The 17124-nt window shown below is 41.5% G+C and overlaps 1 protein-coding gene across 1 annotated transcript in view; it reads right to left on the bottom strand.

The window, feature by feature from the left end:
• ZNF236 (zinc finger protein 236) overlaps positions 1 to 17124 on the bottom strand; it is a 146393-nt gene that overhangs the window by 115477 nt on the left and 13792 nt on the right. Inside the window, exons 2-3 of the mRNA XM_025365657.1 lie at positions 7079 to 7221; positions 4716 to 4880 (exon numbers count right to left, since the gene is read on the bottom strand). Coding sequence (XP_025221442.1) covers positions 4716 to 4880; positions 7079 to 7221 — 308 coding nt within the window. The remainder of the gene's footprint in view (positions 1 to 4715; positions 4881 to 7078; positions 7222 to 17124) is intronic.

Below are 17124 nucleotides of genomic sequence, written 5' to 3'. Positions count from 1 at the left end.
AGCTACTCAGGAGGCTAAGGCAGAAGAATCGCTTGAACCCGGGAGGCAGAGGTTGCAGTGGGTTAAGATTGTGCCACTGCACTCTAGCCTAGGCAACAGTGCAAAACTCTGTCTCAAAAAAAAAAAAAAAGCAAGAAAATGGGATGGGCACAGTGTCTCACGCCTGTAATCCAACCACTACTTGACACCAGGAGTTCAAGAGCAGCCTGGACAACATGGTGAGACCTGATTTCTATTTTTTTTAAGTAATAATTTTTTTAAAGAGAAAGAAAATGGTATGAAGAAATGAGCAATTTTATATACCATTTATTGGCTGGAGGATAAAATGATAAAATCTCTTTGGAAAACAATCTGACAATATCAAAATTTTGAATTCACATATCCTTTGACCTAACAACTCCATTTCCAGGAATATACCTCACATTTCTATTAACCCAGGGTTTCCTCAACCTCACACTACTGATATTCTGGGCCAGGTCACTCGTAGCAATGGAGGCTGTGCTGGGCACTGCAGGGTGTTCGGCAGCATCCTCTACTCATGAGATAACAGAAGCACCCCACCCACGCCCAGCCCCACAACAGTGATAACCAAATGTCCTCTGGGATACCACACTACCCATCCTGAGAACTCAAACATGGACAGAAATATTTGCTCACCATAGCTTTGTCTGGAAAAGGCTGGAAATGACCTACATACCTAACAGCAGTGACTTGCTAATCATGACACACATATAAACAATATAATACCATGCACCTGTTTAAAAGAAAGCGACAGCTCTCCGATTAACAGATGTGGAATTACACTTAAGATACACAGTTAACTGATGAAAAGGCACAGAATATTATGAGTTGACTAATAAGGGTATAGAGGAGATTTGTATAGGCATCAAATGTCCCTGGAAGGATACAGAAGAAACTGCTAATGAAAGTTGTTTCTGAGGAGCAAAACTGGAACTTAGGAACCCAAAGGAGATGGAACTTTTTGCTCTCTATAACCTTCTCTACTGTTTGATTTCTTACTGTGTGCACGTAGGACTTATTCCAAAATATATTAATACACCATTTAACACATTTTCTGCTTTTAAGAAATTAAAACTGGCCGGGCACAGTGGCTCATACCTGTAATCCCAGCACTCTGGGAGGCTGAGGTAGGCAGATCAGTTGAGGTCAGGAGTTCAAAACAAGCCTGGCCAACATGGCGAAACCCCATCTCTACTAAAAATACAAAAATTAGCTGGATATGGTGGGGTGCCTGTAATCCCAGCTACTCGGGAGGCTGAGGCAGGAGAATCGCTTGAACCTGGGAGGCGGAGGCTGCCGTGAGCCGAGATCACGCCACTGTACTACAACCTGGGGGATAGAACGCGACTCCTCCCCCCAAAAATAAAAATATAAATATAAATATAAATACAGCCATTTGTGAATAGCACTATCGATGAGTGAGACAGGCATTCCTAAACTCTGCAAGAGAAGGTGTTAAATTGGCATGTACTTTCTAGAATGTCGTATGGCATTCTATAAAGAACTTGGGAGAAAAAAGTCTTATTTATTAGTTCAATTAATCTAACTGTAGGAATCTATCCTAAGGAAAGATTTAAAGATGCATAAAAAGATTCATATGCAAAGATGTATTACTTATAATATTAAAAAATATAAACAATGTAAATGTTAAACAATGATGAAAATTATTACATTTTATTATGCTAAATCCAGATGCTGAGGACTTTTTTTTATAGTGACAGTCTATGTTGCCCAGGCTAGTCTCAAAGTCCTGAGCTCAAGTGCCTCGGCCTCCCAAAGTGCTGGGATTACAAGCATGAGCTGCCACACCTGCCCAAGATACTGCAGATTTTAATAATTTAAAATATTAATATTTGATAATCAGTGATAACTTTGATGATGAGTCAAAAGAGGGAGTATGTATTTACAATACGTTATGGAAAAAGGTAGGTTACAAAAGTAATCTGTGTAATGACATAATCCTATTTTTGTATTTAAAAAACTATTTTAAACATAAACTATTAAGAAAAGCATGTTATAGAAAAAAAGTTTGAAATACCACAAATGTATTCTCTCCACATAGTATGTTTTCTTTCTTATAATTTTTTTAACTAACTGATTTTTAAATTGATAAGTAAAACTGTACATATTTATGGTGTACCACATGATGTTTTGGTATAAGTATATGTTGTGGAATGACTAAATCCACCTATTTTACATGCGCTATCTCACATACATATTTCTTGGATTTCTTGGGGAGAGAACACTTAAAATACACTCTCACAGCAATTTTCTTTTTCTTCTTCTTCTTCTTTTTTTTTTTTTTTAAAGACAAAGTCTTGCTCTGTTGCCCAGGCTGGAGTGCAGTAGCATGATCTTCAGCTCACTGCAACCTCCACCTTCTGGGTTCAAGTGGTTCTCCCACCTCAGTCTCCTGAGTAGCTGGGATTATAGGTGCCTACCACCATGCCTGGCTAATTTTTGTATTTTTAGTAGAGACAGGGTTTCGCCATGTTGGCAAGGCTGGTCTTGAACTCCTGACCTCAAGTGATCTGCCCGCCTCCACCTCCCAAAGCGCTGGGATTACAGACGTGAGCCACTGTGTCCAGCCAGTAATTTTCAAACATACAATGTATTCTTACTAATGTAGTCCCCATGATGTACAACAGATCTCTTGAACTTACTCCTCCCATCTAACTGAAATATTGTGGCCTCTGACCAACATCTCCCCAATCCCCCCATCCCCCAGCCTCTGGTAACCACCACTCTGCTGTTTCTATGTGTTCAGCTTTGTTAAAGTCCACTATGGGTGCTTTTAATGTTACCTTCTTTACTAATGTTTTTCCAAAATAAATATGCGTTACTTGTATTATAAGATTTTAAGAGATAAAAATAAGTCACTTTAAAATAAAAATTAGGCCGGGCACAGTGGCTCATGCCTGTATTCTCAGCACTTTGGGAGGCCAAGGTGGGCAGATAACGAGGTCAAGAGATTGAGACCGTTCTGGCCAACATGGTGAAATCTCGTCTCTACTAAAAGTACAAAAATCAGCTGGGTGTGGTGGCACGCACCTGTAGTCCCAGCTACTCAGGAGGCTGAGGCAGGAGGATTGCTTGAACCCAGGAGGCGGAGGTTGCAGTGAGCCGAGATTGTGCCACTGCACTCCAGCCTGGCAACAGAGCAAGACTCCATCTCAAAAAATAAATAAATAAATAAATAAAATAAAAATTAAAGACATTGATAAAAACAGGACCCAAAATCATGTGGAAAGTATGAAGTCAGGCCAGGCACAGTGGCTCACACCTGTAATCCCAGCATTTTGGGAGGCCATGGCAGGTGGATCACCTGAGGTCAGGAGTTCAAGACCAGCTTGGCGAACCTGGCAAAACCCCCATCTCTACTAAAAATACAAAAATTAGCCAGGCGTGGTGGCAGGCGCCTGTAATCCCAGCTACTTGGGAGGCTGTGGCAGGAGAATCGCTTGAACCTGGGAGGCGGAGGTTGAAGTGAGCTAAGATGGTGCCACTGCACTCCACCCTGGGCAACAAAAGCAAAACTCCATCTCAAAAAAAACAAAGTGTGAAGTCAGCTTTCATGATGTAAATTTTATACAGGTACTCCCTGATTTATGATGGGATTACATCCTGATAAACCCATGGTGAACTGAAAATATCACAAGCCAAAAGCGTGTGGCTGACAGGGAGTTGCAGTTCGCTGCCTCTGCCTAACATCACAAGAGAAGTAAGGTTTCTAAGAAATGTGTTTGCTTTCACACCACCGTAAAGTAAAAAAAACATTAAGTCTAAACCATCTTCAGTCAGGGATCGTCTGAATATGCAATTTCAATACTGTGTTTTTCTGTGTCAGGAAGAAAATATACCAAATAGTTATCAATAATTATCTCAGAGTTAGAGATGACTTTCTCCTTTAACTTTTTGTATCTTCCTAATTTTTTATAGTAATAATGCAAAGGGGGAGTCTAGAGAAGCTTTTCTTGTTTTTTGTTTTTGTTTTGTAGAGATGGGGTCTCACTATGTTGTCCAGGCTGGTTTCAAACTCCTGGCCACAAGCAATTTTCCTATCTCAGCTTCCCAAAAGCTGGGTTAACGGGCATGAGCCACTGCACCTAACCAAGGAGGAGCATATTTTTTAAGCAACAGCCATTGGCACTTTAGATTCAGCCCCCAAACCCAGCACTGTGGCCTGTCATCCTTAAAGCTGTCCTAGACATCGGGCCTGTGGAGCTCCCAGGAGTGGTCACTTTGCTGTATAAGCTGCTTGGGGCCATCATGAAATGATTCTCTTCCCTCAGATTCTCAAAGGTCAGAGGACCCAGGAGCAAGCAAGGAGATTCTACCATGTTCAGAAGCAGAAAAGTTACTCTTGGCCACGGCAGAATCATATAAAAGTTAGTTTGTGTTTACAAAGAGGGGGGTGAGGTGCCAGGAAGAGCCTCTGCCAGCCAATGTGGATATATTTTGATCCTTCAAATACACTACACATTAAAATGTCTCTACCCTAAGGCACTGACAGGGCCAGAAAATAAAATGTTTTACCAGTCAACTGGCGTCAAGGCAAATCTAATGACAATTCGCTCCTTGAAATCTACACAAAAGGCTTTTAAAACGAGTTTATACCTAAAATCCTCCTCACTCATGATCAGATGTATTTTAACAATCAGTTACCAAAGTATATGCAAAATGATGACGATTACCTCTTCCTTTTCATGTAGCATAATATGCGCTTTGAGACTAGCCACTCTGGAGAATTTCTTGTTACACACAGGGCAGGTAGGATCTTCCCCGCTGTGAGTGCATTTATGAAGTGTCAGGTTGAATTCAACATTAAATGTTTGGGGGCACTGGTCACATCGATGTGGCTATTTGGAGAGAAAAGTGAAGAAGCCACTGAAATACAATCTTTTCACAGATGCTTGTTCAATAAATGTTATGAAAATATTAACAAGTACCATAATGTACAGACAATCTACAGAAACTTCTGAAGTCTCCTCTGGCCCTTAAGTCAATAAATCCAAAATAAACACAGTCAAGCACCTGATAGAATTACTGAGAGGATTATAAGGATGAAAACACATACATACGCGTAGGAAATATTTCTAGTAAGAAATGCTGTATATAAGCTATTTTCTTTCAACGAGTGTAAGTGTTTGACAATGAAACACCTTTCAAAGATAACCTTTAAAACATGTTATTAAAACATACTTCTGTGCCCAGGCACAGTGGCTCACGCCTGTAATCCCAGCACTTTGGGAGGCCAAGGCGGGCAGACCACTTGAGCTTAAGAGTTCGAGACCAGCCTGGCCAACGTGGTGAAACCCCATCTCTACTAAAAATACAAAAATTAGCCAGGTATGGTGGCAGGTGCCTATAGTCCCAGCTACTTGGGAGGCTGAGGCAAGAGAATCGCTTGAACCTGGGAGGCCAAGGTTGCACCACTGCACTCCAGCCTGGGCAACAGGGCGAGACTCTGTCTCAAAAAAAAAAAAAAAGTTTCTTTCTCCATGTGTTTGCATGACATGGGTTTGTGTTGAATGTCTAAATATGCATGCTTACATTTGCCGTTTGTAAGGGTGTATGGATACTGGTGTTAAATGAACACACAGAGAAAGAAACATATTCTAATAATGTATTCTCAGTGTTTGCTTCCAAACATTTTATCTGTCAAACTTTTCTAATTCATTGAAATAATAGAGTTCATGATGAATCTTTAAAAAAAAAAAAAAAACTGCATATAAATTTATTGGATTGTAGTCTGAAAAATTTCAACTCATTAAGTTGGATTTTTCCCATTTCTGACCAACTACACTATTATAAACGAAATCACTGCAAGCAGGCTGGGGGCGGTGGGTCACGCCTGTAATCCCAGCATTTTGGGAGGCCGAGGTGGGTGGATCGCCCTGAGGTCAGGAGTTTGAGACCAATCTGGCCAACATGGCGAAAGCCCATCTCTACTAAAAATATAAAAATGAGCCAGGTGTGGTGGCACGTGCCTGTAATCCCAGCTACTTGGGAAGCTGAGGCAGGAGAATTGCTTGAACCTGGGAGGAAGAGGTTGCAGTGAGCCAAGATGGTGCCACTCTCCAGTCCAGGCGACAGAGTGAAACTCCATCTCAAAAAAAAAAAAAAAAACTTCAAGTAAAATAATCATACAAAATTTTACTAGATTTTAACAGAGTTGCTATCTAGGTCTAAGATTTTCTCAAAATGGAAGGTATTCTTCTATTCAATTGTAAAAAGATAATCACTGGTATTTCTTGGCATTTCTCTCTGAAGTGACAAGATCCTAATGAGGAATAAGTCAGTATCTTCAGATTGTCAAACCTGAGAAAATAATACTGGTGCATACTAGTATATTATATTTATATATTATCATAGCTATAGCAGCACCATTTGTGCTGAAAGTCAAGCCTGAGACGGTCATATCCCGTTCTCTAAAGGAGGTCCCTGGTGTTTTCCTGGTCTCAAATGGCTCACTAGTTTACATGCTCCTACCTAGAGAAAAGTTGACAATCACTTTTTTAATTATAGTTTTAACTGCCACTTTCCATCTATCAGGCAAATCATTCCATTAAGGCACTAAAATTCTTGACATATCCCACAAGAGGTACTGCAAAAAAGAGTTCAAATTTCTATTTAAGATAGTATTTAATATTTGCTCCCTCCTGAAATACAACCTAAAACATCTATAATACCATTTTTAAATGCAAGATCACTTAAAGATAAAACTCTCCATTGCAGAAAAATACTTCCAAACACACCACTTCTATGTTCAGTCATACAGGAAATTGGAACTACTTTTAAAAAGTTGTATTTTTTAAATAATTATTTGTCCACAAATAAATAACTTCAATATACAAATTCACCAGGACAAGCTCTCACTCTCTCGTCTTACCAAATAAATTCTAACTTTTAAAAAGGCCAAAATATTTCTTTGTACAACATAAAATGTTCTACTATTTAGGAACCTAAATTAAAAGTTTTGATTTTACTTGTTCATTTTTACAATACCTCCAGTTTCAACGCTCACATTCCTGACATCACCTTTGAAAATACATACCTTGTCATTTCGCTCGTGATCCCTCATGTGGCGTTGAAACTGGGATTCTTTTGGAAAAGATAGTAGACAGATTTCACATTTATGGAAGTTTGGAACTTGATAGGCATAATTAGTGTTCTCCGCATTCAATGTTAAAACTCCATCTATAAAATTGCATAAGTATAGACAATAAATACCAGTTGTTATTCTTATCACATAAATAAAACCAAATTATTGGTTATTGTTTAAAAACAAAATTTTATCAGAGATTTATGAGAGATTTAGATGAAATTAATGATATACTGAATTTTTTAAATTGACATGTTTTAAAGTTAGAAATGAGAAACTTTGAGATGACTAAGATATGGGACAACAGAATTCTAAATACTTATTGGTGGGCTTTTCAGAAGCTTAAACTAAATTCCTGAGGCTTCACAGTCACACACACCAAAACACACAAAAGCTATAATGATGCTTCTTAAACCATGTGAACCTACTGAATAGTGTTTCAAAGTCACTACAAACCACTGACACATTTCACCTCCAAATCACTTTAAGATTCTATCAATAATACACATTGTTTCTTAAATCACTCAGTAAACAAAACTCTAGTAGAAATATTAAAGCCTTTAAATGCTAATTCACAAACTCAATGTCTCTCAAAACTGCTGCAAAACCAGATTAAGTCAAAAAGAAAAACTGCCACGTGCAGTGGCTCATGCCTTTTATTTCAGCACTTCGGGAAGACAAGGGCAGGAGAATTGTTTGAGGCCTGGAGTTCAAGACCAGCCTGAGCAACACAGTGAGACTCCATCTCTACTAAAATTAGCTAGGCATGGCGGCACGTACCTGTAGTCCTACCTATTCGGGAGGCTAAGGGGGAAGGATCTCTTGAGACCAAGAGTTTCAAGCTGTAGTGACCTATGATCGTACCACTGCACCCCAGCCTGGGCCACAGAGCAAGACCCTGTCTCTTAAAAATAAAACCTTTGCTCTCTCATATATAGACATGGGTTAGGAGGTTCAGGAAGACAAGAGATTGCAATGCCTCAGACAATCCCCAATTTTTACAAAGAGTTTCTATAAACCCACCCAGGTGAAGTGCTTTTAACTTAAAAAGTATTTTCGGCCAGACGGGTTGGCTCACGCCTGTAATCCCAGCACTTTGAGAGGCCGAGGCGGGCAGATCACGAGGTCAGGAGATTGAGACCATCCTGGCTAACAAGGTGAAACCCCGTCTCTACGAAAAATACAAAAAATTAGCTGGGCATGGTGGCGGGCACCTGGTTCCAGCTACTTGGGAGGCCGAGGCAGGAGAATGGTGTGAACCCGGGAGGCGGAGCTTGCAGTGAGCCGAGATCACGCCACTGCACTCCAGCCTGGGGGACAGAGCGAGACTCCATCTCAAAAAAAAAAAAAAAAAAGTATTTTCAAGTAAGACTGTATACAACAAATAACATACTACAGGATAATCACAAAACTCGTCTAAAATGCCATAAAATAAAGATGCCCTAAATCTCTACAATTTTTTAAAATAAATATACTTCAAGTATTATAATTTGGACATAAATACGTAATATACTTTGCTATGTGAAGACCAGAAATACGTTGCACACAGCTACTTGTATCAAATTTGATCCAAAAATATTAGACTTCAGAAATTTGGGAGTAGAGTACGGGGTAAGCTGAAGAACCAAGTAGCTCAGGAAACCCCCTTGTTCTCACGAGTCTGTGTGGTAAACACAGGCACTCAAAATGTTCTATAGACCTTGAAATCTTTGTTTTGAGAAAACAGCCTGCAGTTCCCATTTCTGCCAAAAGTCTCCTGGCGGAAGGTTGAATCTGCCTTGTAGCAAGGACCTGGAGATTCCAAAGGACAGGAGGTAGGTGAAGCCCACGTGGGAGGGGCACAGAGACAGGGTGGAGGAAGTCAGCAACAGCTGCAAACATTATTCTGGCAGAACCTTGAGAAAAGGCAAATTCTGGCTTCAAGAAATACAATGCAATTCAAAAGACTGCAATTTCATACATAAAAAGTGCGTCTACTAAGAAAAAGATACGCATAATTTTTATTCCATTTATTCTTAACTATATTCACATCCTGTTCAAAGACCATACTTTCAAAATTTCTACACTAAAACTAATAGTAAATGTTTTATGACTTCCCAGGCCCAAATAAAATGATTGTTGGGGCCGGGCATGCTGGCTCACGCCTGTAATCCCAACACTTTGGGAGGCCAAGGCAGGCGGATCACAAGGTCAGCAGATCAAGACCATCCTGGCTAACATGGTGAAACCCCTTCTCTACTAAAAATACAAAAAAAAACCAACCAGCTGGGGGTGGCGTGCGCCTGTAGTCCCAGCTACTCAGGAGGCTGAGGCAGGAGAATGGCATGAACCCAGGAGGCGGAGCTTGCAGTGAGCTGAGATTGTACCACTGCACTCCAGCCTGGGTGACAGAGCGAGAACCCGTCTCAAAAAAAAAATTAATAAATAAAAATAAAATAAAATAAAATGATTGTTGGGACCATAGCAATTGATATACAATCCCCTTGGAAAACTGTGTAATATGGTAAGAAATAGTTTCGAGGTTAGGAAGAGACAAATAAAATGTCTGTTGAAAACTGTTTTTTTTTTTTTTTTTGGAGACGGAGTCTCGCTCTGTCGCCCAGGCTGGAGTGCAGTGGCCGGATCTCAGCTCACTGCAAGCTCTGCCTCTCGGGTTCACGCCATTCTCCTGCTTCAGCCTCCTGAGTAGCTGGGACTACAGGCGTCCGCCACCACGCCCGGCTAATTTTTTGCATTTTTTAGTAGAGACGGGGTTTCACCGTGTTAGCCAGGATGGTCTCGATCTCCCGACCTCGTGATCTGCCCGTCTCAGCCTCCCAAAGTGCTGGGATTACAGGCTTGAGCCACCGCACCCGGCTGAAAACTGGATTTCAAGAACACAGTTACAAGTGTTTTAACTTAAAGGCTGAGTACATTAATAAAAGAGTTCCTCAACTTAATTTCTGAAATGCAAAATTAAAAAGCTATCTCAGGACGATAAAACAATTTTCACAGCCTCTATGTTGAAAATACTTAATATGTTGACCAAAAATGAGAAGGAATTAACTGAAATTGATAGATAAAACCCTAGGAGACATGAACTATATATTTAAAATTGAAAAATGATGTTGAGGCTGGGCACAGTGGTTCATGCCTGTAATTCCAGCACTTTGGGAGCCCGAGGTAGGTGGATCACCAGACTTCAGGAGTTTGAGACCAGCTGGCAACATGGTAAATACTCCCTCTCTGCGAAAAATACAAAAAGTAGCCAGGCTTGATGGCGCACGTCTATAATCCCAGCTACTAGGGAGGCTGAGGCAGGAGAATCGCTTGAACCCAGGCGGCAGAGGTTGCAGTGAGCCGAGATTGTGCCACTGCACTTCAGCCTGGGCAACAGAGGGAGGCTCCATCTCAAAAAAAAAAAGAAAGAAAGAAAAATGATGTTGATTTACTTATGAATTAAGACTTTTCCAGAAAAAGAGTTATCTTAATAAGCAAGACGTTGCTCCTTAACAAACTCAAAACATAATAATTTCAGTGAGTCTCTTCTTCCAAACAGTGATATAACACAATATTAATTTGGTTCAGACACAAACTTAAAACAATAATTCAAATTAAAATATGACTGGAAAATTGTTTAAAAACAACAACATGGTTTTAGTTTCCACACTGAGCATAATTTTGAAACCCAATGGCGGTCTAGACTCTCGCTCTGCCTAGGGGCACACCTTTGTACAGGGAGCCGGTTCCCTTCGCTCTGGAGAAGCACCTTCCACCCTGACACCTTCCTGCCAGGACGTGGTGGCCTCCACTGTCCCCACTTCGCTTGCTTTCCTTCTGCTCAGAGTGTCAGCCCTTTCTGGGCAGTGTCCCAGGCCTCAAATAACACCTTTGGTCCATCATGCCTTCAAGTTCATTCAAATTTCTGGTCCCCAGAGTATCTGTTGTTCAGAAAGAGGTCTATTAAATTAATGCATCCTGGCTGGGCATGGTGGCTCATGCCTGTAATACCAGCACTTTGGAAGACAGAGGCAGAAGAACTGCTTGAGGCCAGTTTGAGACCATTCTGGGAAATATAGTGAGACTCTGTCTCTATTTTTTAAAAAGAGACAGAGTCTCTTTAATTAATGAATCCTTAAATAAGGGCTTTTAACTGAGAGGAGCCCCAGCTAGGCTGCAGGAGACTATGGACCCTGCTGGAACAGCATACCCACACCTGCACATATGCACATACGTCTCCACACACCTCCATTGTGCAGGGGTCTCTGCAGCCACAGAGGTCATCAGATCCATTAGGGGACCAGTGATCAAAGAAAGATGTGATCAAATGAATGACCGCCTCTTCATGGAGATGGCCTTCTGGGGGATAGCTGCATTTTTTTTTTTTTTTTTTTTTTTTGAGACGGGCATTTTTTTTTTTTTTAAACACAGAGTCTCGCTCTGTTACCCAGGCTGGAGTGCAATGGTGGTGTGATCTCCACTCACTGCAACCTTCACCTCCCGGGTTCAAGTGATTCTCCTGCCTCAGCCTCCCAAGTAGCTGGGATTACAGGCGTGCACCACCACGCCTGGCTAATTTTTGTATTTTTACTAGAGACGGGCTTTCACCATGTTGGTCAGGCTGGTCTCGATCTCCTGACCTCGTGATCCACCTGCCTCTGCCTCCCAAAGTGCTGGAATTTCAGGTATGAGCCACTGTGCCCAGCCCCAGCTGCATTTTTTTTAAAGGCAGCTAAAAGAAGGACTTGAGGTTTTTAGCAGGAGACATTCCTAATGCCTCCCAAGTCAGAATACGTATTCTCTGCCGCTCCTGTACAAACACACATACCAAAATACGCACAAAACTGCCTGCGTTTAACTGTTATCAAATCCAAGATCTAGAACAGTACTTTTCAGCTCTGTGTTTCTGCCCCCTAAGAAGACAGAGGGTAGGTCACTGTAAGAGTTCACTGTACACAGGGGATGCATATGTAGAATTCCAAGGCAGTTTACCCACACAGCCACCTCACACATAAAAATATGACCACTGTTCACTTTATTCACCCTTTCTGCTACCAAGAACTTTAAACTATCAAAATTAAACAAAAACGGATTGCACAATGAGCAGCTTTGTTTGCCTTAAGTAGAGACTAGTTTCAAAATCAGTTCAAGTTTTTACATAAATATTCTAAATAGAATAATAGCCGTCTACCACCCCCAAAAATAAGAAAGCCTATCTCAGAGTTGTGCGGAATAAATAAGACAATGTTTCCTGTAGCTACTGGGACAAGGGCCTGCCAATAACTTAGGACCAGGGCCATCTCTTTATTCAATGCCCTACCCATCACTCCATAATCCTGCTATTCCATGACTGTATTCAGGCCTGGTTTGTCATGACTTGGAACTAGATAAGCTACCTTAAAAATTGCTCTTCTACCCCAATCAGGCCCAGCAATCAGGCTAAGCAGCTAAATCTTACTGGCAAAGTTCTTTTATGCCCCGCCTAGAGACCCTACATTAATCTATAGAAAATGTCTATTTACTGTATGCTGAGTTCCAACAAACTGACTGCACTTACAGCATTCCAGGGATTTAACTCAGATTGGCCTCTTATGACAAACTCTTCAGCAGTGTGCATTTAAAATCTCAGTTATCCATAAATCTTGATGATGTATTTCATATTAAAATGAGAGATATAACAGTTTCAGTTTCTGAGTACTTTCTAAAATAACTGAGCTAACCCCCAAGCTTTTTTTGTTTTTACATTTTGAATAAAAATCGTTCTAAAATATGGTTGATCTTCCTCACTCTGCTCTCAGTGTGCACCACCCTCAGAACCCTACTCTGTCATCCCCTATTCCTCCAAGACAACAGCCCTCTGGCCAGGCACGCACACCGCTCCCACACTCTCATCCTGAGACCAGATGCTGTCGTCACAAGTACGCCTGGAACACCTGACAGGCATCAGGCCACTCCAAATTGCTATCACTTTAGGTCATCTCTACTATCCTTTCTCTACTTTTCCTTTTTTTTTTTTTTTTTTTTTTTTGAGATGGAGTCTCACTCTGTCACCCAGGCTGGAGTTGAGTGGTGCGATCTCCACTCACTGCAACCTCCGCCTCCCAAGTTCAAGCGATTCTCCTGCCTCAGTCTCTGGAGTAGCTGGGATTACAGGCCTGTGCCACCATGCCTGGCTAATTTTTACATTTTTAGTAGAGACAGGGTTTCACCACATTGGTTAGGCTGGTCTCAAACTCCTGATGCTGCCTTGGCCTCACAAAGTGCTGGGATTACAGGCGTGAGACACTGTGCCCGGCCTCTTCTTTAATTTAAAACTCCCTTCTACCTTTTCCCTGTGATGGGATTACAAGCGTGAGCCACTGCGCCTGGTCTCTTTACTTTTTCTTTTCTTTTTTTTTTTTTTTTTTTTTTTGAGACGCAGTCTCCCTCTGCAGCCCGGGCTGAAGTGCAGTGGCACAATCTTGGCTCACTGCAACCTCCACTTCCCGGGTTCAAGTGATTCTCCTGCCTCAGCCTCCTGAGTAGCTGGGACTACAGGCACACGCCACCACACCGGGCTAATTTTTGTATTTTTAGTACAGACGGAGTTTCACCGTGTTAGTCAGAATGGTCCGGAACTCCTGACCTCGTGATCTGCCCACTTCTGCCTCCCACAGTGCTGGGATTATAGGAGTGAGCCACTCTGCCTGGCCTCTTCTTTTATTTAAAAGTCCCTTCTACTTTCTTCCCTGTTTCTACTGCTTCTCCCACATTTGTCAGCATTCAGGTTTTAACACAGTTGGACTTTATCAGGTAAAACTCTGAAGTGTTTGGATCCTGGAACCCTTTCTGCTTCACAAAGCCTGGCATGTAATGTGTGCCTAACAAATACACGTTAAATATTTGGAGATAGATTGGCGCTAATGGCTTTTTTTTTTTTTAACCTCTTCCCAGTTGTCTGAAGCTCCCAAAACCAATTTATCTGATTCTCACCTTTCAGTCTTACTGGCTCATGCCCTCCACCTCAAAACTGCCTACATTAGATTGAATTTTTCCAGCTTGTTAAGTACCTTTTGACTCTTCTTATTTTATACACACATACCTGGGCCACGTGGTGTTCCCAGGAGCTGGGTGAAATAAGTCTGCATTATTTTCTTTGTAGAGTCCCTCAGAAAGCCAAATGCTCAGACTGGGTAACAGCACCAGCCACAGGCACCTGCTTTCTTCCAAGAAGGAGCACTCACCTGTCACTCAAAAGCACCTGCACTGAGAAGTAGGGAGAACCAGAGAAGACCCCTGCCCTTTCTGAATTTTACCAATTATCTATTCAAATGTATGTACTCATAAGTGGGTACTCAAATGGAAATGAAATGTAACTCATATGGAAAATTCATCCCTAACCGGTATTCAACAGGAAAAGTAAGATGTTTTGAATAGCACCACTTCTTTTTTTTTTGAGACAGTTTCACTCTTGTTGCCCAGGCTGGAGTCTGGAGTGCAATGGCGCGCAATCTCTGCTCACCGCAACCTCCGCCTCCCAGGTTCAACCAATTCTCCTGCCTCAGCCTCCCGAGTAGCTGGGATTACAGGCATGCGCCACCACACCTGGCTAATTTTGTATTTTTAGTACAGATGGGGTTTCTCTATGTTGATCAGGCTGGTCTCGAACTCCCGACATCAGGTGATCCGCCGACCTCGGCCTCCCAAAATACTGGGATCACAGGCGTGAGCCACTGCACCCGGCCTGTATCCCTCATTTTTTAAAGAAACATCAACTCCCTTTGAAATTCTTGCTTTACTACCTATAAATTTGTATTTCTAAAGAAAGACTACAAACTTGGGTAGATGTATGTTCAGGCACTACACACACAGTACCCAAATTGAACAAAACCACAGCATATTAAATAATAACAAAGTAACACCTCAAGTGTCTATAGTCTCACTTTAACCAGAACTCTAAGAATTCTAGGCTCAGGACCTGAAAGTAGCAGGGCCTTTCTAAAAATGATCCAGCAGCATATGGCAAAGTAGAGTGCTTCCGTTGACAATGCAAAAAACTAATTTTCTATATACAGCATAATTTCTTGTTTTGTTTGCTGTCATTATTCTGTTTTCACCTCTACAAACATACAATTTGTGTGAACATCAAAACAATACACATATTAACTTTTAGATCAAGTAGAGCTAAAAAGCGCCACAGAGAACTGTGGAGGGCCCATTCTGAGATTCTGTCCCCATTTTCAATAAAACATGCATCTTGAAAGGTGGGTATCTGTACATCAAAATACGGATACACGGCAGAGACTGGGAAGACACTGATGAATACAGCAGTTGGAGTCGGACGACTTGAGGATGAGTCTCATTCCTGCCAAGTTATGAGTTGTGAGTCTCCAGCAAGCCGAATAAACTCTCTCTCAGCCTGATTCTTCACCCAAAGATAAGGATAGTGATTTCTGTCCTACCCACTCACAGGGTTGTTAAGATCCAAGTTATATCATAAATGTGAAATAACTTTTAAAATACTTTTGAAGGTGCACACCCATCAGATGGCTACAATTAAAAAGACAGACACTACCACAGATCGATGAGGAGATGAAGTAACTGGAAATCTCATATACTGCCAGAGAGCATGAAAATTGCTATAGCCACTCTTGAAAACTATTTAGCAGCATCAACTAAAGCTAAATACATGCATAACTTACAATCCAGCAGTTCCACTCCTAGGTACATCTCCAACAGAAATGTGTGTGTGCACTGAAAAGCCATGTTTAAAACATTCACAGTAGCCCAGTTTATAACAGCAGCAACAAAAAACAACACAAACGCCCTCCAACAACAGAATGGGCAAACATGCTGCAGCAGCTTTTATGATGGAATACTAACAAACAGTGAGAACGAGCAAACTTCTGCTCTACACAAAAACATGGATGAATCTCACATTTTTACCAAAAAAAGCCAGATGTAAGAAAACAATCTGTATGGTTTCATTTTATTTCAAAAGTTCAACAAATAGGCAAAACTAACCTATGTTGTTAGAAATCAGGAAAGTGGCTAGTCGCAATGAGGAGGGTCCTTACTGGGATGGAGCACAATTAAGATTTCTTAGGGTGCCACTGTCTTCTTTCTTTTTTTTTCTTTTTTTTTTTTTTTTTTTAAGACGGAGTCTCACTCTGTCGCCCAGGCTGGAGTGCAGTGATGCGATCTCAGCTCACTGCAAGCTCCGCCTCCCGGGTTCACGCCATTCTCCTGCCTCAGCCTCCCGAGTAGCGGAGACTACAGACGCCGCCACCTCCCCCGGCTAATTTTTTGTATTTTTAGTAGAGACGGGGTTTCACCATGTCAGCCAGGAGGGTCTCGATCTCCTGACCTCATGATCTGCCGTCTCGGCCTCCCAAAGAGCTGGGATTACAGGTGTGAGCCACCGTGCCCGGCCAGGTGCCACTGTCTTCTTTCTTAATCTAGGTGCTGACTATGTAAGTGAGTTCTCTTTGTGAAAAATTCATTGAACCAACCACAATTTCTGTTCTTCTCTGTGTGTTGTTACATATCAATATAGTTTACTCAAAAGTAAAGTGCTATAATACATAACTTTCTTTTCTCTTCCTGTCTTTTCCTCTAGATTGGGGGTCAAGTAACTATGGCCTAGCCTTTTTGGTACACAAAGGTTTGCTGAAACTCAGGCATATAGCAGATCTGAGTGGTTACAACAGAGGCCGTACAACCTACAAAGCCTAAAACATTTACCATCTGACCCTTGACAGAAAGAATACTTGCCAACTCCTGCACTAAACTGTAAACTGTGACTCCATCTGGAATCATAGCCATCACGACTGCAATCCCTGAAATTTCCACGACTTTCCACAGGTCACAGCACTCCTCCCACCACAGTGAAGTCCCTGAGTGATAAAGTCATTAAAGGTTTATATGCACTACGCATTATTTTCCACAGTAAAAAACTCTAATGTTTACTTAACCACAATCTTCCTAAAGCTGATAAGGCCCTTTGTCTTAGTCATGGGAAAGACTGGTTGTTCTCCTAA

This window comes from Theropithecus gelada, chromosome 18, assembly GCF_003255815.1.
Source record: "Theropithecus gelada isolate Dixy chromosome 18, Tgel_1.0, whole genome shotgun sequence".
Taxonomy (NCBI): domain Eukaryota; kingdom Metazoa; phylum Chordata; class Mammalia; order Primates; family Cercopithecidae; genus Theropithecus; species Theropithecus gelada.
The sequence above is the reverse complement of the archived record's forward strand: the minus strand, read 5'-3'. Positions and strand labels throughout refer to the sequence as shown.